Source organism: Aethina tumida, chromosome 7 (genome assembly GCF_024364675.1).
Source record: "Aethina tumida isolate Nest 87 chromosome 7, icAetTumi1.1, whole genome shotgun sequence".
NCBI classification, from domain to species: domain Eukaryota; kingdom Metazoa; phylum Arthropoda; class Insecta; order Coleoptera; family Nitidulidae; genus Aethina; species Aethina tumida.
Window position 1 is genome coordinate 8,284,083 of NC_065441.1, and position 21,312 is coordinate 8,305,394.

General features: G+C 31.9%; 5 protein-coding genes across 6 annotated transcripts; 2 read left to right on the plus strand and 3 right to left on the minus strand.

Annotated features, from left to right (window-relative positions):
* Positions 1–304: 304 nt before the first annotated feature.
* LOC109604634 (N-acetylgalactosaminyltransferase 7) lies at positions 305–4,278 on the minus strand. Of its 2 annotated transcripts, XM_020021160.2 has the most exons (5): positions 4,124–4,278; positions 3,230–4,069; positions 1,362–2,058; positions 1,103–1,307; positions 305–604 (listed from the first exon to the last, which is right to left on the minus strand). In XM_020021160.2, the coding sequence occupies exons 2-5, from the start codon at positions 4,047–4,049 to the stop codon at positions 593–595; spliced, it is 1,734 nt and encodes a 577-aa protein (XP_019876719.1). In that variant the 5' UTR covers positions 4,050–4,069; positions 4,124–4,278; the 3' UTR covers positions 305–592. The 2 variants fall into 2 exon arrangements, with proteins under 2 accessions (XP_019876719.1, XP_019876718.1); XM_020021159.2 differs by having other exon boundaries at positions 604–1,307.
* Positions 4,279–4,641: 363 nt separating this feature from the next.
* LOC109604638 (DNA-directed RNA polymerase III subunit RPC3) lies at positions 4,642–6,414 on the minus strand. Its single transcript, XM_020021166.2, has 4 exons — positions 6,206–6,414; positions 5,160–6,155; positions 4,857–5,102; positions 4,642–4,805 (listed from the first exon to the last, which is right to left on the minus strand). Exons 1-4 carry the CDS (start codon positions 6,350–6,352, stop codon positions 4,671–4,673), a joined length of 1,524 nt encoding a protein of 507 aa, XP_019876725.2. The 5' UTR covers positions 6,353–6,414; the 3' UTR covers positions 4,642–4,670.
* Positions 6,415–6,752: 338 nt separating this feature from the next.
* LOC109604633 (protein yellow) lies at positions 6,753–9,733 on the minus strand. The gene is made up of 2 exons (XM_020021158.2): positions 9,026–9,733; positions 6,753–7,789 (listed from the first exon to the last, which is right to left on the minus strand). Exons 1-2 carry the CDS (start codon positions 9,276–9,278, stop codon positions 6,753–6,755), a joined length of 1,290 nt encoding a protein of 429 aa, XP_019876717.1. The 5' UTR covers positions 9,279–9,733.
* Positions 9,734–12,824: 3,091 nt separating this feature from the next.
* LOC109604636 (uncharacterized) lies at positions 12,825–15,894 on the plus strand. The gene is made up of 6 exons (XM_020021163.2): positions 12,825–13,081; positions 13,694–14,031; positions 14,090–14,292; positions 14,352–14,594; positions 14,649–15,140; positions 15,204–15,894. Exons 1-6 carry the CDS (start codon positions 12,975–12,977, stop codon positions 15,387–15,389), a joined length of 1,569 nt encoding a protein of 522 aa, XP_019876722.1. The 5' UTR covers positions 12,825–12,974; the 3' UTR covers positions 15,390–15,894.
* Positions 15,895–19,003: 3,109 nt separating this feature from the next.
* On the plus strand, positions 19,004–20,646 carry LOC109604639 (juvenile hormone acid O-methyltransferase). The gene is made up of 4 exons (XM_020021167.2): positions 19,004–19,118; positions 19,383–19,792; positions 19,857–20,137; positions 20,197–20,646. The coding sequence occupies exons 1-4, from the start codon at positions 19,038–19,040 to the stop codon at positions 20,400–20,402; spliced, it is 978 nt and encodes a 325-aa protein (XP_019876726.2). The 5' UTR covers positions 19,004–19,037; the 3' UTR covers positions 20,403–20,646.
* Positions 20,647–21,312: the final 666 nt, after the last annotated feature.

Here is a 21,312-nt window from a genome sequence, read left to right on the forward strand (position 1 = left end):
ACTTTAAAAGCAAAATTAGAAGTAAAATCTTGCAAAAATTTGTACGTATTTGGAACGTAGTTTGATTTGCAGTATTTGCATTATCTGTGGCTGGGCAGTGTCGGTTAGACGCTGCTTTCAACAAAATATTATTATGATAATATACTAAGTTAAATTGGTATAAGTAAAAATAATTATATTATAAATACTTATATCACTTTGTAACGTATAAAAGCATATTAGTACCTTAATTTTAATTTTAAAAAACATGAGTTTATTGGAATGATACCAAAATTGAGTCAATGAGTAATAATAGTAATGATTATTCACAAAGTTACGAACTTGGGAAGACTAAAACTATCATGCTTTTGATTATTAATTAAATCACTGGATTAATTAAAAATGAATGTGATGCCAAAAGCTTATTATCAATATTTACAATCCATTAGTGATGTTACTACTGTATATATTTAAATGTATACAAATTATTTATAACACTGATATAAAAATTTGTTCACCTGATAACAAAATCTACACAACTTCCATCGTTAAGACTGATTGTCGATCAATTTTTTAATTCAATTAGAAATATTGCATTGTATGTGGTAGGCCATTATGCTGTCAACTGAAAAAGATTAAAAAAACTTAGACGTTTGCGTTATTGAAATTCTACAACTAACCGGCACAAAGCCAGAATGAGCAGGAATATTTTATCGGAATACTTAAACCTTAGGAACTGTTACTTTGTTCACAAAATTCGATTGCATTGTTATGATAAGCTGCAAATGTAAGCGTGATTGTGGGTTAACAGTAAATGTAAAAAATTATCGTTAAAATGTTGTATGTTGTTGTAAAAAATTAATATAATTTCCTGCAATGATTATCGCTAAACAAGCGCTAACACCACAAAACAATGTGTAAAATAAAATAATTAAACATTTTCACAAATGAAAATACATGGAGAAACATTCAAGCTTGGCATTTGATCAAAACCGCCCCTAAACATTGCACACGAATTCGCTACTATAAAAACATTCAAACCCTACAATGATATTATCGTTAGAAAAACAGTCTTTAGATTCGCTAGTTCAGATTCGTGCCTTGTCTAATACTTAGGCCTGACCTCCTTGAAAGTCCAGTGCTGATATGCATTGTTGAAGTCGCAAGGCATGAGGTAGAGATGCGACGTTTGGGGATGTAGAGCCATGCATTTTCTGTGGACGCGGTGCAACAGTGTCTTCGAGCTTTCGTCGTACATCCAGGGTCCGTCCACGGTTCCCAGACGGCAGAAAGCTAGCTTTATACCCTGACCGTCAGCTTCAATACATCTGTAACATTAATGTGTGTTAGATAAATAAGGTAAATCCAAAATCAATAAGTACCTTTCACCAACGCCAAGTTGTCCCTTAGCGTTGAGTCTCATCAGCTGGTTATTGCCATATCCATGACAGTGTTGTATAGCCATCAGTGAAGGCGGCGCATGTCCCAGGGTGTCCAGACACTTGTTGACGGCCACAGATCTCAACTCGCCGTAATGCAAATTGGGTGGTAACTCGGGGAACTTGTCCAAAACGTCGTACGCCACGTTCTCCATATACCAAGCGAAACTCTTGCACTGCAGGCGATTCTTCAGTTCCAACTGTTCAGTTATGTCGCCCATATCCAAGAAGCGGGCCAACGGTTCTCTGGTGTAGAAGAACTGTTTGTACTTCTCGTCGAACCACGTTTCGATTACCCTCTTGTAGTTGATGGTGATCAACGGACCCTTCTTCTGCTTCGCCAGCTTGCCGAAATTGTAAGGCATGAAGCTGCGGTACACGTGGCCGACGCGGGAACACGGCACCCACTCGATGCTGCCGCCGCACTGCCATATCTTGAAGCTCAGTTCGAAGTTCTCGCCGCCCCACACCAGAAGACCGGAATCGTAGGCGCCCAGCTCGAGGAAGTATTTGCGGTCGATGGCGAACAGGCCGCCGGCGTGGGTGGGACTTTTGTACGGTTCGCTGTTGTGTTTACGGGTTCTGAGTTCGCGTTCCGGCACCTCGTTCTCCTTATACAGCATGCCCCACTCGAAGATTCCTAAAATTATAATTTGTTTCAGGTTCTTTCCGACAATAATCCTTTAAATGAATCAAATATATTAACGAATTAAGCTAAATAATATAAGATACGTAAGATGTTTCATAATAATTATAAATTATAAATAATACTATTCAATATTATACTAAAAATATACTAAACAAATTAATTTTGTTACTTAAAGATTTCTTATTTAAATTCAATTTAAAGGAATTAACCATAATAAATTTGTCATTTTATCAGTTGTCTATCTATCTAAATCTCAAAAATACATAGCTCTTAATTGCCTGATGAATTTTATGACAAATATTATTTTTTATTAAAATTGCAACGTTTGTTTTTTTTTCTATGTTTCTATGCAAATATAGAATGTATATTTGTAAAGAATATGTATTATCTGAAAGTATTTGATAAATTTAATATTATGCTGGTTTACTACATGAATATTAATGATAGTAATCGCAAATATTGATAAAAAGAGACTATCAAACAAATAATTTATGGGTGAAATTTGTTTTTAAATTGTTTTCAAGATATATTAGAAAAGCAAACTAAAACGTTTTCTAATCTGTACTATTTCAAAATTATAATATACAGTAGTGACCATAATTATGGCAACAACAAGTCTCGTCATGCTCGCCACAATCTCTAAACATCAACCCTATAAATCATGTTTATAATCAAACTCAATACAAAAATTTTAAAAATTTAAATTAAAGCAATTCAAAAAGATTAAAGGAATATAGACTTCGTATATTCGGGAAATAATCCAGTAGATGTCACAGACATGGGCCAAAATTATAAAACAAAAAGGATATTATACAATGTTAATTTAAATATTATTCTAAATTAAAGTTGCTATATTTATGTCTAATTCAACAAAAAAACGACAATAATAAAATATGTGAGTTATGATTCAAATATTTAACATTTTAAAAAGTTGCTATAATAATGGCCACTACTTTACATACTTTTACATCAAATAAATGATCTGTTTAAATAAGTAAATATTTTCCTATGATTTAACTTAATGGCATGTTTTAAATATATTTTTGTTATAATTTTTTTATTAACACTTGTTTATATTTATATTAAACACAATGTGAAAAAAATATTTCAATTGAAAAAATTGTAAGACTTGAAATAGGCATAAAATAATTACTGTACTTGCCTCTAAAGTGTCTATCATCCCCATAAACAGGTCTGTACTCAAAAGTTTTGTGATCAATTCCATCAATCACAGGGACAGTCATTGTTTTTCTGTCCCTGTAAATTGGAGCCAATAACGGCGGCAACCAATTAGTGTTGACCTCACAATGGGCATCCAAAAACACAATGACCTCGCCTTTAGCTTCTTTCGCGCCCCTCGACCTTGTACGAATCAGACCTTCTCTTTGGTGGTTCCTGATCAGTCTAACTTTGCCATCAAACTGTTCAATGTAGGCATCCAAGTCGTTTTTCAGTTTTTCCTTGTCACTAAAGTCATCAACCAGAAGGATTTCCTTAAGCACATGTTTTGGTGATCGATTAAGGACTGAGTGGACTGTTCTCAAAAGCACACTCCACCCTTCATTGTGAAAAACAATGATCACACTAGTGGAGGGCAAATCATATGGATAATCCCAGTGTTTGCACTCAGGCAATCTAGTGTCCAATATTGTCCTGTCCAGTGAAATCTCATCAGAACATGCCACATTCATACCATACTCAGATTCAGACTGGTCTGCATCATTTTGTTGTTCCTGTCTCAAGTGATGTGCCTGACCTTTTTCTCCAGGTCCATCCCTGTCCTCTATTTCTTTTGGTTCAAAATTACCCAACCCTTGCACCAGTTTAGGCATTCTACCTTCTAGTCTAGCTGATCTAATTGGAGCTGATTCACTTTTTTTGTCATATGTGGAGAGCATGTAAAGTAAAACTAGTACAATGACAACCAAACAAACCGCCCTCACGGTTCGTTGTTTCCTACCCAACAACGTACGTACCCCCATGTTTCACTATGTGAAAGTTACTGTAAAATCACATTTAATTAGGTGATATTCAATGAAAACAACGGAATACTTACCGGTTTAGGCGAGACCATAGATGTGCGATGCAAATTAAATGGGACGAGGCGAGGGGAGCGCTTTTACGAACAAGTTACAATTAAAATTCAGTTTTTGAAATTCGACGTGATGACAACTAAACACGTAAACACTACCGGTGATATTTATTTTGACATTTCCGATTTACCTCGACAAATGAGACACCAAAGGTAAAGTGAGTTGATAGAGAAACAGGTATCCGATACTTTAACTACTATCACATAGATGTCACTAATAACTCAAAGGAAATTCTAAATTTTACTTATTTTGCTTTATTGTAATTTCGACTAAAATAATTTAATTATTTATTTTATGTTATATCAAAATAAAGGAAAAAAGGTTTATTATATACGAAATAAATTATGTTTTATTATTAAATTATAATTTAAATAAAATTTATGTGCAACTAAAATTAGCTAATCATATAAATATATATTAAATTATAAAATAAGTATATTAATTGAAATTCTTATATGAAATAATTATTCTCTTAAAATAATTAAAATAAAACACATTTATAACAACAATTTAATGATATGCTAAATACATTTGCAATAAAAATATGGTTTCATCTAATTCTATTTCAACTATATTCAGTTTATTCAGAGTAACTTCAACCCTGCTCAGTATTTCTCTTTCTGGTGGAGTAATCATTTCTTCAATCTACAAAACAACATCATCATCATAATTGTTAAGTATTTATTTGTTACATACATCTTTAATCTGATCCTCTTCTGCACCCTTTTCTTTCATATCCATTACAATTGTATCAACTCTTTGTTTTTTAACTATTATCCTTTTGTTTACTTCCTTTTCATGGTTTTTCCTTGTCATAATATTAAAAAGTGATTTATAACAATGTTCAAGAGTTGTCCTAACAATTTGATCCAAATTAATATGAAATAATGTAAATGATTTATTTGGCCCATTATTTGAAGCAGCTTTTCTCAATTCCTGAACCTAAAATATTGATCACAATAATCAAAATTTGATACATTCTAATCTACATTATTGTACCTGCAAGAAATTGTCCTCCAGCAACAAATAAGAGAGCCTTTTAGCTTCCTTGGCTGGTATCATTGCCAATCTCTGTATCTCATCTGGCTCAATATACTTTTTCAGTTTGACCAATCTAAAAATTCTTGCTGCTTTAGTGTCATACTTCTCTAACACCATTTGTTCCACAGTTTCCCAAGCAAACTTTTCAAAAGTCTCTTTCATAAATATCTGGAAAGATCCACCACTGGCTTCACCTGCTTTTCGTATAATTTGACTACTGTCTTGTTCTATGACATTCACATATTGATCAAAGTATGCTATTAATTCTTTGTGGGTGTCCTGTCTTTTTACAATATCTTTAATCTCCAATATAGGCACTGGATTAGATAAATCCGCCCAAGGTTGAGTTCTTATGTACATTTGTCTTAATAAAAGCTTTACAAATTCACCTGCATTTTCATCTAGCTTTCTTGTGAATGCTGTGACTATGATTTTATCCCTCATGTCTTGGTGAAATCTATCAAAATTGGCTCCCCAATACACATCTTTATCTGGAATATTATCTATAGTCTCATTTCCTGCTTCAATATTTGCTAGCACTTTTATATCAATTTCAGGCATTGCATAAAGTTCATGTTCTAAAATTTCTAGTTTGGGCACAGGTTTATCCTCCTTTGCGTAAGGCATTCTCTGCAGATAATGTGCAGTAACTAAAGATTGAAAGTTTTCTTTCAATTGACTGAAAGAAACTGGCTCTTCTTTAGTTTTCCGCAATCTTTCCATAACCTTTAACAACAGTTCAGATGCTGTGCAGTAACCTCTGTGCAACACTTCTTCTACAATCATTTCAGTCTCGTCGCCAAATTGCTTCTTTATTAAATTATTGTATTTTGGATATCTAAGCATTAATAGTATTCTATCCGGCTTCAATGTGTAATTTGCAACACTTTCATTTCTATTGGGCACAAATTCGACCAGATTATATTTAATTAATATGCATAAGGATTCTTTCACCTAAAAATTACTTAGTATGTAATAAGTTAAAACTTAATACGCATACATACCTTTGAAAGGGGAAGTTCTGTGTACTTGATAATATAAAATAATGGATTTGTTCCATACTGAAACAGAAATGATACCACTTTTTCAATCACCGGCCCAAAACGTTCGAGTGTAATCAGACGAACTACTTTGCCAAATTGAACGGACATTTTTGACTTGATTAGTCAATGAATGTTTTATTTATTTACATTTGTCGAGACAGGTTTTAGGTTAGAAAATGAGGTTATGAACAATTATCATGTGTACTTGAAAAACATATAAATATATTCCAAAATACAGCGACACTGGTGTCCGAACTGATGTACTAAAATATACAAAATTTAATACATTCGAAATGATAAAATTATAAATAATTGCTTGTACTATTGTATTTTATTAAATTAATAATTCTTCAAATAAAACATGTTAATATGTTCTTATAATTATGGTATTCACTGTTAATAAAATCAAACTACTATTATTTCTATTTTATATACTTTATTTATTTAGATTGAAATTAATTTAATAAAAAAAGATACTAGTCTAGTTAAGCATAATACTGATAGTTATTCACAAATAATTCCAAAAGTGACTGTTAACAATAGTTCCTTGTGTGTAAGGGGGGAATTCACAGACGGTTCCTTTGATTAACACACTAATCGGCGCAAAGAAAATTCTAAAATTATCTTCACTGTAATCCAAACTCGATATTAAAAAGTTAGACATTCTATCCGAAATTACCCAAACATTTTTGTTCCTATCAACTTTAACATCTGCAGGAAATATCAATTCAACATCATCTTTATCTACTAGTTGTACATTCTCTTGTGAATAGGGTTTCATAGAATTCCAACATCCAACTCCGTTTTGGTCTATTAAATTGAAGAACTGAATACCGTCTTCATCCATAACTCGTGAAGTGGTGTGACCGTTTGGTCCCCTCTCGGCTAGAGCGACAAAATCGTGATAACCATCGTCTACTTTAGAACTATTCCTTAAAATAGCAGTAGAGACCGCAAACTCCCTATGACTAGCCAATGGACTAAAGTATAACGTCCTGAACCCGTTAGTCTGTAGTGGAGTCAAGGACATGCCGAAAATTCCTTCCTCACCCCATTGGAAGTTCAATCCGTCAATATTGAAATCACCCTTCAGCGGATCCGGCATGAAATAGCTGTGTGTGAACCTCCAAGACTTGTTCTCTTGCCAGGAGTACACAATCAAACCGTAACCCAATTCGTCGCTCAAATAAGCGTAAGCGTCATCGCAAGTGTTGCCCATGTCCACAGCAATATTCGCAATGAAAGTATTCGCGTTCGTGTCCTCCGGTCTTAGTTCGTATCTTCTCAACCGCGTATTGGTTCTGAGGTCGAAGACGTTGATGGCGTACGGACAAGGATTTTGGGTGGTGTTACCTATGCCGAAGGTGCCAGTATCGAGTACCCATAGTCTGTCGCATTCGTCGGCTTTTATTCTGTATACCGTCGATAATCCAGACTCACAGTTGCCTAATTCGTTCGATTCCCAATCGGGATAAGGTGTTAGAAGAGGTGATTTCGTCGTGAGGTGCGAGTCGATATTTATGTAATTTAATGTTGCTGGTATTCCTAGAAAATATTAGTAATAAACTAATTGTATTAATTAATTAATTTATATAAATTATTTATGTAAGTATTTTTTTTTGTAGATATTGTTATATTAAAATGGAGAATTATTGTTTTTCACTCCAAAATAAACACGCAACTTATTGGGAAAGTAAAATTTTTGTATTACTTCATCAAAAGTATTTCCTCATTTATTCTATATTATTATAATTCATAAGAATTATCTTAGTTTATGCATATGCATGTATTTATATTTTATTTTGCAATAGCACTTTATACAACAAGTTTCAATTTTTAAAAATCAAGTTTATGGGAGCAATTAAAAATATATTTTCATATGATACAACAAGTATTTTATTCGATCTGTATGAAAATGGGGCAACTATGGTAATTATATCATTAATATCGTAAATAGGCTGCAATAAAATGTAACAATTGTAATAACTTAAAACATTTTTTTTAGACAAATAACATTTAAATGTTTTATTCTCACACAAACGTATAATATATTTGTTACACAAGTGTTAATTATTTTTTCTCTAATTCATGTTTTAATTGACACTTTACAAATATTTTAACTCTAACTTTAACTAATTTTACACATTTATACATGGAATTTTCTGAAACTCTTTCAAATTTCCTACGTTCAATTTATTTGTCCAGTGTCCTCTTTGTATTTTCCATAAATTTATATATTTCCTTTAATAGATTTAAACGTTAAAAATCTCGTTCAAAATTAAAATTACCATATTTAAGTCCAATTCAGAAAATTATATCTAACATTTTATAGAATATGAATATATTAATTTTTTTAATTAACAAAAGAGTTATGTCTAAAATATTTAACATTTTAAAAAATTGCTACAATACACATTTGTATGAAAATGGTTTTATTGAAATATTTATTAATTTATAAATATTAAATGTTTTATATCACATGAATTAGTTAGTTCTTGGTGAAAATAAATTATTTCAATCAAAATAATTTCCTAATGAAATTTTGGAATTATATAAATAATTTTATACATATAATTTTGAGTAACGTATAAACAAAAAATATACTGCCGAAACTTGACATTTTCTGAGCTAATTTTAATTATTTTAATACAGATGTTATAATAATATAAATATTTCAATTATTAATATGTAATTTTTTCAAATAAAATAAATTTTATGCCAAAACGAATACAAAAACTACACATTTAATATAAGAAATTAAATTAACATTCATTTATTTACCTTCTCTCCATCTGGGAACACTAACAAATAATTTTTCGTTCCAAATTTCTATGCCGACTGGAAGATTATTCGCTGGCTTAAATCGTCCTGTGACTAAAGCCCTCAGTTTCTCTTCCTGGGTTGGATAATTGTAATCCAACGCCTTCCAACTAAACACTTCCTGAAGTCGGAACGTCGCTAATGCACTATTCACGAATAAAACTGTTGAAATCAGTGCTAATTTCATGGTAACAGTTATCTGTAAGGTGGACATTTTTATGAATAACTTGTGATGTTGTATAGTAGAAAATTAAGTGCTGACAGGATTGACTTAGTGGTTATGCAGAATTTATAAATTATTCCCCACGATTTATGCCGATGTTGGGAAGGGGTAAGTTAATGGGTGGGGAAAGGGTTATTGTTATTATAAATTTATATTATGATATTTTAAGAATTTCCTTGTATTACGAATTACTGCACTTATATTTGGTCTATTAACGTTGGAATTAAGTTTTTTGGAATTTTTGAAATACATTGTGTAACATACATACTTTAATGCAAGTAAATTATTGGTGAAATATCACAAAAAACTCTAATTTTGACTGCAATAATCACAACATGCACACAAAAGCACTGTACGTTTTATTTCCTCAATTCCTAATTTATATAAATTTTCAAAGGCAATGGAAGGATTATACAATCGACTTATCACAAGGTAAAGCTTTTCATTGATCTGTAATCTATTGCATTCACCAAAAATCGTCATGGACATTTGAAATTTTTTACATGCCTGTAAATATACATTCCTTTTACCAAAAAAGAACAAATCGACTCTCATTAGCACTTCATCTGATGGATTATCAACATATTACTTAAATAACTGCGGATACGTCTTTGAATGAACCAATTGGTGGGTAGAAAGTAGAAATCAAGCATTTTTCCTGTTCATTAGGAACTGATCGCGACAATTAACACTGTTATGGATCCTATAAGAAGGCCTAATCGGGCTTTAAAATGTAACTGGCTGCGCTACATGTTCATGTGCTACCCATCTGTTACTCAAACTGTGCGACAGAATAGAGGAATTTGAATGTTACGAAATCTTTTGTGTAACTGAATCGACCATTCAGGTAACTGATGCATTCGCCAATTTTTGAAATAGAAACATACATATCCCATATTCTTTCATTGTATTTTTTGATTTCTTTAGTTTATTAAACTTAAATTTTTTTATTAAGTTCACACTCTCGTTCATTTTCATCATTTTTTTCAAAAAATTGTTATTCAAATTAAATAAAATAAATATTTTGCTTAAATTATCACTGTCAAACAAAAATTACACTAAAGGTACTTAAAAAACTGTATAGTTCGTTTAAAACTTACATTTGTTTAAATTGTCTGAAACTTTTTTAATTTTCATTAATTTGTAAATTCTTCTTTAATGGAACATCGACATTCATCATTCATTTTTATATTAAATAATATTAATGAACTTATTTATTCAACTGTCTGTTATTGTTGTGGGTATAATAAATTCAATTAGTCTAATTAATATCTTTTATTCCTTTTTTTCTTTAGCCTTAAATAAAAAATAATTCATTTAATCCATAACTTAAGCAATTAATCACGGTTCGACTGTCCCATTAATTAAATCTGTATTGAAATTCAGAAGTATGGAAATAAAGTGCGTGTGTTATTCAGGGTTAAAGCCGCACACAGTTACATTCCGCATAAAGTGGATTATTTGTCCGATGAAATGGGACAGGTTTCAGACATTGAAATGTATTTAGTTCAACGTTGTCTCTGATTTGTCCTTAATCGATTTAGAAATGTGCAAAACGTTTTCCCAGTTGCTATTTACTTTTTAATTTTTATTACAGCGGAAACGTGCCCGCAATAATTGAAGCGTGGGGAATGTTTATAAAATATTTTTAATTTTTAAATATTTGCCGCAATTAATTGAAAAAAAAAATAATTTGATTAAAATAGAAATACAAATGTAGCTATTTTATAATAAAGATATTACGAATTTCATATATTTCATAGATTTAATAGACTTCATAATTTTCATAGATTTCATAGATTTCATAGATTACTTAGATTTCATAGATTTCATAGATTTCATAGATTTCACAGATTTCATAGATTTCATAGATTTCATAGATTTCATAGATTTCATAGATTTCATAGATTTCATAGATTTCATAGATTTCATAGATTTCATAGATTTCATAGATTTCATAGATTTCATAGATTTCATAGATTTCATAGATTTCATAGATTTCATAGATTTCATAGATTTCATAGATTTCATAGATTTCATAGATTTCATAGATTTCATAGATTTCATAGATTTCATAGATTTCATAGATTTCATAGATTTCATAGATTTCATAGATTTCATAGATTTCATAGATTTCATAGATTTCATAGATTTCATAGATTTCATAGATTTCATAGATTTCATAGATTTCATAGATTTCATAGATTTCATAGATTTCATAGATTTCATAGATTTCGTAGATTTCGTAGATTTCATAGATTTCATAGATTTCATAGATTTCATAGATTTCATAGATTTCGTAGATTTCGTAGATTTCGTAGATTTCGTAGATTTCGTAGATTTCGTAGATTTCGTAGATTTCGTAGATTTCGTAGATTTCGTAGATTTCGTAGATTTCATAGATTTTATAGATTTTATAGATTTTATAGATTTTATAGATTTTATAGATTTTATAGATTTTATAGATTTTATAGATTTTATAGATTTTATAGATTTTATAGATTTTATAGATTTTATAGATTTTATAGATTTCATAGATGAGTTCATATATTTTATAAACTTAACACACTATAAGCGGGTCAGGTAAAAATACCCGTCTCAAGAACTGCTGATTGTTAGCTGGCCGGGTAATTTTTACCTTTTTGAATGTACTTACTTTAAAAGCGGGATGAGATAATTTTACTCTATTGGTTTACATACGGAACTGAAAGAATTATCTCTTATTTTTTGTTATAATTCAACAACTTAGTTTGGACTATTTTGTTGCCCGCCTATAGTGTGTTAATATTGACAATTGTTGAAATAAATAGTCTAAATATTTTGTTTTATCAAATCATCAATCAATCAATTATCAATAAATAACGAATATAAAATTTAGAATTAGTTTCATGAATCAATTATTATTATCATTATTTTTATATATTTTACATAAATTGCTCAAAAACTGGAAAATAAATACGTTAATACCAGTTTATTACATAATACATAAATGTCAACGCAGCCTTTACAGATGTAATTTTCTATTAATTAATTTACTTTCAAACAACTATATCAGTATTTACTTAACAAGAATTTTTTTCCTTATTTAGAAAAGTAATCAAAAAATAAACATGTAACTTCCAGTGGAGCATATATTTAATCTTTGCTTATAACATACAATTATGTATGTACTAAAAATAAAGTAATTAGTAAAAGTTGTTTGTATTCTGTGAGTATTAAATCGATTACTTGAAAAAGTCTCTTATTTGTGAGAAAACAGGTATCCTGTGTTCCAAGAAGGCCGCGTTTAATCGCATGCAATTCCCATCAATGTGAAGTGCATGCAAGTTCCAGAAACCGGAACTCATCGGGCTTCGAAATTAGCAGAAGACACGCACACCACCCGAAATCCCGAAAACGCCGCGTTGCACCACCATCGCGGCTGCGCATCCCCATCCAACCCCCCGTGATCAATACGCCACGGCGCAACCACGCAACCGTTCCCCTCCAAAAACTCAAAACACACGGTGTCACCGTCGGAAGAGGACGTCGCGACGCCCTCCGTCCGTCGAGTCTATAGAGTGCTGGTGCGAGTGCGAGTGCCCCCCTCTTGGTGTGTCTGTAGAGTCTTCCGCCACGCTGTGCAAGGTGTTCCCCAGTCCGGGCACCGCCCGCAGCGTTTGGGCTCTGCCGCAGACCTCGTGCAACATGGTGGCGGACACGGATCATCCGGCGGCCAGCGTCAAGGACGCCGCCGCCGAGGCGGACATCGCCGAACAACAGCACAAGACCATCTTCGACTTGGTCAAGTGCGGGTAAGAAGAAGACTCGGCCAATAATGAACCTAAAAGAGTAGAAAAATAATATAAAAACAAAACACTTCACAACTTGAGTGAATGTTTGAATGTTTGTTTAACTTTCAAAGCACTTTTATTTTCTGAAAATTTGACATTTGACCTAGATAACTTCTATGAAAATTATTACTTATTAAAAGTGTCTAGTGAAGCAACGTCCTTGCAATTAATATGAATTGACACAATTTACCACTTCTTCATTTAAAATATATAGTGCATCTAAAATAAAAACTTCTAAAATTTCTAAAAAGCTTTTATATATTCAAGGTAATAATTTATCATTCCTTAATTTAAAGAATATTTAAAATATTTGATCTATAAACAAAATCAAAAATTAAATTGGAATAAATTTAGTTAACTTTTAATTATAATGTAATTGTCTATTTTTTACAAATATAATAATTATATTAATATTAAAATTTAAAGATTTTTCAGTATTTAAACAATATTTAAATACTTAATTTGAGTTTTGAGTCCAAAATTTTTTACAATGAATAAACATGTTAACACAAAAAAAATAGCAACTTCAGATATTATCCAGGAGGAGATTTAATTAATATTCATAAATTCCAGAGAGATTTCGGACATAGAGGACTACGTAGAGAAGTTCGGCACCGAAGTCCTCCGTGACCGCGACGAATGGGGCTACACTCCCGCCCACTGGGCGGCTCTGGACGGTAACGTCGAAATAATGCGTTACATCGTCGATCGGGGGGCGCCTGTCGACCTGCCCTGCCTAGGCACCCAGGGCCCCAGGCCCATTCACTGGGCCTGTCGCAAGGGCCATGCCGCCGTCGTTCAAGTACTACTGCAGGCGGGGGTTGCAGTAAACGCTGCCGATTTTAAGGGACTGACGCCGTTAATGACGGCGTGCATGTTTGGGCGAACAGCCACCGCCGCATATCTTTTAGGTGTGTTTCCCATTAATGTTATCCCAAAAGGTGGTTTTATTTTGTTTGATATTTTTAGGTATGGGGGCGTTGAATCATTTGCTGGACATCAACGGAGATACGGCGATGCACTGGGCGGCCTACAAAGGGCATGCGGACTTGATAAAACTGCTTATGTACTCGGGAGCCAACCTACAGAAACCTGACCACTTCGGATCTACTCCCTTGCACTTGGCCTGCCTTTCTGGGAGTGTTAGCTGTGTTAAACTTTTATGTGAAAAAGTAATTGACCCCCTTATAATGTTTCTACTTAAAAATCAAGTTTTTGGCTACTTTTCCAGAGTAATATTGAATTGGAACCACTGGACAAAAATGACAAGACACCATTGATGCTGGCACAAAGCCACAGACACGGTGATATAGTGGAGTTACTTAAAACGGAGGTGAAGAAACGGTCCAGTTGGTTTCCACCAATCAATGAAATATGGGGCCTTCTGTTCGGAAAAGCGGGTAATTCCAAAGCTCCCCTCCTGTTCTTTATGTGCTCCGTCCTTCTGTGGGGTTATCCCATGTACGTCATCAGGGTAAGCCAACAAAAATTCTTCCTATAATTGTCTTTTACTATTTACTATTATCAGTGCATTCCAATCACATGGAACATCTTGAGAGGCTCACATTACTGCTTCATCTATTGGAACGTGGTGATGTGGGTGTGCTGGGTGATTGCCAACAGAAAGAATCCGGGCTACATTCCTATGAATTCTGAATCGTACTACAGAGCAATAAAACAAATTCCTTATTTTGATAAATGGAAAAAGCGGAACGCCATTCTGAACCGCCTCTGCCACACCTGTAGGTGCCTAAGACCCTTGAGGGCGAAACATTGCAGAATTTGCAATCGATGCGTCTCGTATTTCGACCACCACTGTCCGTTCATCTACAACTGCGTCGGTCTGAGGAACAGGACGTGGTTCTTCTTGTTCGTGATGAGTGTGGCCATTAATTGTAGTTTTACAATTTATTTCGCCACTTATTGTATAGCCATCGAAGGCTTTGGAATCATGTACATATTAGGACTGTTTGAGGCATTCGTGTTCTCCGGTCTCGGTTGGATTTTGACGTGTACATCGGTTAGTATCAAAGTTGAGTTGAGTTAATTGAACGTGTTTTACTGATGTTTGTTTTGTTTTAAGGTGCTACACGCTTGTATGAATCTGACCACGAACGAAATGTTTAATTATAAACGTTACCCATATCTAAGGGACAAACGAGGAAAGTATTTCAATCCGTTCTCGAGAGGTCCCATCCTCAATTTGATCGAGTTCTTTTTCTGCACACCGGAAGATTACGACGATGATTACGGATACGAGTACATATGATATAGAAGAGTCAGCTGTAATAATGATAAGAGATCACACAAATAGCTTCCCAAGTTAGGAATGAATCTGGAAAGAACTCCGAAATTGGATCGTACCAGATAACGAAGTTGCCTTATATTGCTTTCAATCACTCTGATCGTTTGTGTGTTGTTGACCGTTATTTTGTGCTTGAAGTTTTGGCGGACCTTTTATTTGATATTTCTGAAATCAAATGTCCGCTTGTATCTTTTTGAATGTTCTTGAAATTTAACGATGCTTAAATTGTACGGCTGTGACTCCTAGCTTATATTGAAGTGTTGTTATCTTTGGACTCTGACTCACTTCGGTGCAAGAACCAAACTATTTTTAAGTGTTTTAATGGAGATCTTTCCACGATTTACTTTACACAGTATTACATTGTTTTCTACCGTTCACTTTTTGAAGTGGAATGTTTTTTGCAATGCAAAAATTGTTTGTTATATTAACTAAATTTTGTAATTGAGCTTAGAGCGAATAAAGTTTTTGAACAAAATCAATTTGTTTCACTTTCTGAACTTAAAGGTGTTAAATCAATAATTAAATAAAACAAAATCGGAATATCTATTCCAAATAAATTAATAAATGTGATTTTTCCTATCAGTATTATTGAAGTTCAACTCAAAAACGTACATATAACTTTTAGTATTATAGTATTTCAAGCATTCTTGCATTCAAACTACATCATAGTAAACTTTTCATCAAAGAACAATGTATAAAAATGTTTACAAATTAGAAGACAAAATAATTTAAATAATAAATTTAGATTTTACAAATTAAATTGGTTACAAATTATTTTGGTTACAAAAGTTTTTAAAAACCAATTTTCAGTAGTGGCCATAATTAAAGCAACCTATTAAATTACATTAAAAATATGAGCTATACTACTTGAACTGGATACAAGTATCTACAACATTTATTGTTTTCTCTGTTAGTCTTGTGAAAAAATTATAACTGTGTGATACTAGAGAATTATTTAATCAATGGTCAGTGTGAAACTGTAAAAAATGTTATAATTCAGCGTAAATAAGAAATAGAGAAACATGAAAAGATAGTTAAGTGTTTACAGCTAAAAAAGTCAATCGTTTACCATATTACTAAAAAAATTTGAAAAACTAGCTAAGTGATGGCTACGAAGATATTTGTCTGAGTTCGAAAAACTTGAAAGAAAATATATAACTGAATTATTCAAATATAAAAAAACAATTCAATCTTATTATCAACTGAAATTAATTCCAACCTGGAAGAAATTGGATTTGAAATTGGTTCAAGGCTCGTGAGAAAATAAGTATTGGAAGGAGATTCATTTGACTTCAGATCTACAAGAAAAATCCTGGGTAGTAGTTTTTGTGACGGATCTAAATTTATTTTATAAAAAATGTTTATGTTAAATATCCAAAATTACACAAAAAATGTAATATACCTACATAGAACGGTTCAATTATTTACAAGAATATATGTGCTTCCATATATTGAAAACACGAAGCTCACAAAAAGAATATTACCCAAAGTATTAATGTTAAATTAATTAACACAGATTTAATTATCAAAAATCCCAAAATTAAAATTGTTACATTTGGGTAGGGTTCAATTCAGAAAAATATTAGTAACATTTTATAGGATAATAATTTAATAGTTTTTATAATGCTGTATAAAACAACGGTAAATTAATATTATTTTAATAGTTCACATTAAATATGGCACGTTATGGCTAAAATATTTAACATTTTAAAAAGTTGCTGTAATAATGACCACCATTGTATGTTCCCCATTATAATCTTTGCTTTGTTGATAATTTCGTACTTGCACTTAAAGTTGTTGTTTGTGTATTATGATGTTTCTGCTGTTCTTTATTATAAAAAAATTATAATTCATCTAAGGGATAAATAAAATTTAAAATGAAATACACCATTTAACTTACCTATCCTAATCAGATTCTGGATGTACGTGACCTACATTAAGAACCGTGAACCTATTTGTGTGAAAGTGGCCCTTACATAAAATAGGCCAAACAATACCGGATTTGGAAACACGTTTGTGGTTGGTACCCAATGAAAAACTCAAATAAAGCGGTCGGTGTCCTAGAAGTTTCCGCCGAAGTCATTAACCCTTCATAAAGGTCTTTTACCTTCCCAAAATCAAACACTCGAACTCGAAGAAGAGAATGAAGAGCGAATGTGGCCAAATAAGATATCCAGAAGCACCAGGTTTAAGGCGACGTGTTAATTCCTTCATACAACTGGGAAAATGTCTCGACTAAATTCGAATTGTTAGCACCGTTACCTTAAATTTGTTTGATTTTTTTCGGATAACCGAATAAATACAGACGTCCATAAATAATTCATGTGGTTATTTTTGCGGATTTTCGGGTAAATATTTTGATGTCACCTCCACCGTCCTTGGCCCCGCGATTCGGAGTCGCACCAACCGAAAACAGCCCTGACCAGGCCCAATTAACTTCTTTTTTATTTATCCGAATCCATATATATATTTTTTGGTGTTTTTACTCGAGTGTGTTGACCTGTCTGGTGGGCCGACGCGGTCCTAAACTCTTAAATGTTGTAGTGGTCAGTTAAAATTCCATCATCGGCCAGTGCGAATTCGATAAGCGAAAAACACGGGTGAATAGGTGACTAAAAAAATATCGATTTGAATAACAATCGATTTATGGTATTATTGAGTGGAGATGTTTTCCTAAGGCAGGAGAATAGATCGCGGAACAAAATACTCGATTTTTACATCTGAATGTGGTGCCACATTGTACCGGATCATATTTTTAGAATAGTAAGCATTCATGTGTCTAAACTATTATATTGTGTTTAAAATTTTTGTATATGATTACAAATTTTGTTCACTGCTTATTTAGGAAACAATACAAAAGTTTGTTTTTAAAATCTTTTACTTATTTTATTTCTGGAATATTCCTTAAACTCCTTTTCCTACATTGTTAATTGAAATTTGAGAATGAATAATCATGAATCCAACGAAACAAAAATAATAATAGATTTTAGTCTAGTTTAACAAATAAAGTTTATATTACATTAAATTCTATTTAATATTATATTTTAAAAATATATAGAAAAATAAGGTTCATTTTTACTAAAATTTTTATATTTAGTCGAGAAGACTGAAATTTCATAATAAATTTTTGTCTGAAAATTGAAACTTCAATCATAATCAACTTTCATATTTATTAATTCAAAATATTACGAAATTAACATGAGTAGGTGACTGTCTAGACAAATTCTAAATTATTATGAAATTTTAATAGCATCTCTTTTCCTTACATGGGCTAAGCTAATAAAAATGGATTTAGGTTAAAGAAAAACTACTTGAAATGCAACTAAATAAATTAGACATATTTTGAAATAGAAATTTTAGTTCCACCTGTGGAATTGTTTATTAAGGAAATAAATATTTTAAAAAATAAACAAAAACAACATCTTGAAATAATTTTATTTCAGACGAAAAAATTGATAAATAAATTTGTTTTTTGGTTTTAAAATTTAATTGTATTTAATGTAAAATATTAGTTTAATTTATGTTGGTATAAACTGTACAGTCTGAACCTATAATTATTAATAATTTTATTAGATGTAGTGAGTTTGTTGTTTGTTTCTTAAATTTTGAATTATGAAAATTGTATCAAAAAATATATGTGTATGTTTGAGTTTTAATAAAAAATGGACCAAATTTTCATCAATTTTAACCCAGGTAAATGTATGATTTGTGAAGTAAATAATTAATAAAATCATTATGATTACTCCTAACCACAAAAGTTTTTATAATCTAGTTCTATTAATAAATAATATTAATGGTTTTCTTCAAAAAAGCTATTAACTATAATATTTGTCATAACCACTTGTTTACGAACTACGATTTGGTATCAATGGGCTTCTCCCCACACGCACTAATTTTGGGCCGACCGAATAGTTTTCGGCCTATAAAAACTGAAAGTCAACCAAAAACAATTTCTAGTCGAAACGCGGCCACAGCCACGTGAGGCCCTCGCCCCACAAGATGAACCAGGCGAAGAACTACTCGAGAAACAACGTGCTCCAAAGGACCGACGCCACATACGTCCTGGACAACTATTTGCGTCTCATGAAATGGAAGAAAACGAAGACGGAAAAAATTGCTGATGTGGGTGCGGGAGATGGGAGCGTCAGTTTGGAGTTGTTGCTTCCCAGGATACCGGTCGAGATTGGCAAGTTTGTTGGCTGTGATGTTTCCGAGGAGATGGTGAAGTACGCCAAGACGCAAAGTTGCGATGGGAAAATTGATTTTGTACAGATGAACGTGGAAGCCCCATCCATTCCTATTAAGTTGCACAATGAGTTTGACCATGTTTTCTCATTTTATTGCCTCCATTGGATTCAGGATCAAAGGTAAAAAATAATCTTTGTGATTGACTACACACATCACAAAATTTTTATGTATTTTGTTGCAAAGACAAGCCTTCAAAAATATCTACGACTTACTGGTGCCTGGTGGAGATGCCCTGTTGGTGTTTCTGGCGAGCAATCCCGTCTTCCACATCTACGAAGCAATGGGACAGAGCAAAAGATGGGGTCCTTACATGCAGGACTACAGAAAGTACATATCTCCTTATCATTTCTTTGACGATCCCGTAGAGCAAGCTGAAAGATACTTGGAAGAGGCTGGATTTTGCATACATCTCTGTCGATTGGAAAACAGGAACTTTACTTGGCTTAACGTCGAGACAATGCAAAGTAAATTTGTCCATATTTTTATATCACGAAGTTGAACGTATAACATTTTTTCCTTTTAGAGTCAACGAAGTCGGTTAATCCTTTTATTCAAAGAATTCCAGAGGGCGAAGTGGATGATTATGTTCAAGATTTCGAAAAGGAAGTGCGGAAATTGAGCTGCGTTAAGATATTCAAGTGCAATAATAACAACGAAGATCGGATATATTTTACGTATCAATTATTTGTTGTTTTTGTTTCTAAACCAGATAAAAGCAAATCATTTTAACATCAACACTTTATTATTAATATGTTAATAAATTTCATAAGGGTGTTTGTAATTTGTTGTAGATTTTTTAGGAAATTAATTTAGACAGTATTTGTGCAATTTTAAATACTTTATTTAATTTATTAATTTCAGTAATTATTATAATAAATTATTTAAATGTTTGGTATGAGCAAGACGTACAACGAGATTATCTCATTGTTAAATTTTATTATTATAAACTGTAAAATATATATTTTTATACAAATATATGCTTTTGTTTTCCCTTTTATGCATCTTATTTCGAATTTCTATTATCACAAAATCACAAATTTAAGACAAAACGTAATGTCAGATTAATTCTGTTCATTATATAAATTATATATTATAGGTAGTAGTTTTATTCTTTGACGTGATTTTATTTTTAAAATGTAAAATAATTATTAATAATAATATTTTCTTTATCTAAAAAGAAAATAAACAATATATATACAGAGAATTCTGAAATTGGAGATCTAATGAATTGGTGGTAAATGAAAAATGAATTTAAGAGGAATTCAGTATTTCTATTTCAGTTACTAACTTTGGTATAGGCCAATTATTAATCTTAATTAAATTAATAAAACAATATTGTTTGAAAATAGTCTATTAGTAATAGGGATCAAAGTCTGGATTATTTCCTATCTACAAGAAACAAAGGAAAACAGAAAAGATTTTCTACGCGGATTTATATGCAATCGAATATATATGGAAGTACATGCAATGTATAAAGGGTGTTTAAACATTTTTGTTTGTTGAAAAATGGAAAATATATGTGATCAATTTATTAATAGCTCTTGTAATTTATTTTCTTTTAATAGTAGTAATTTTGAGTCTATTACAAATTTTATAAATAAATATTAAACGACGATTAATTTTCACACACAGATACTCC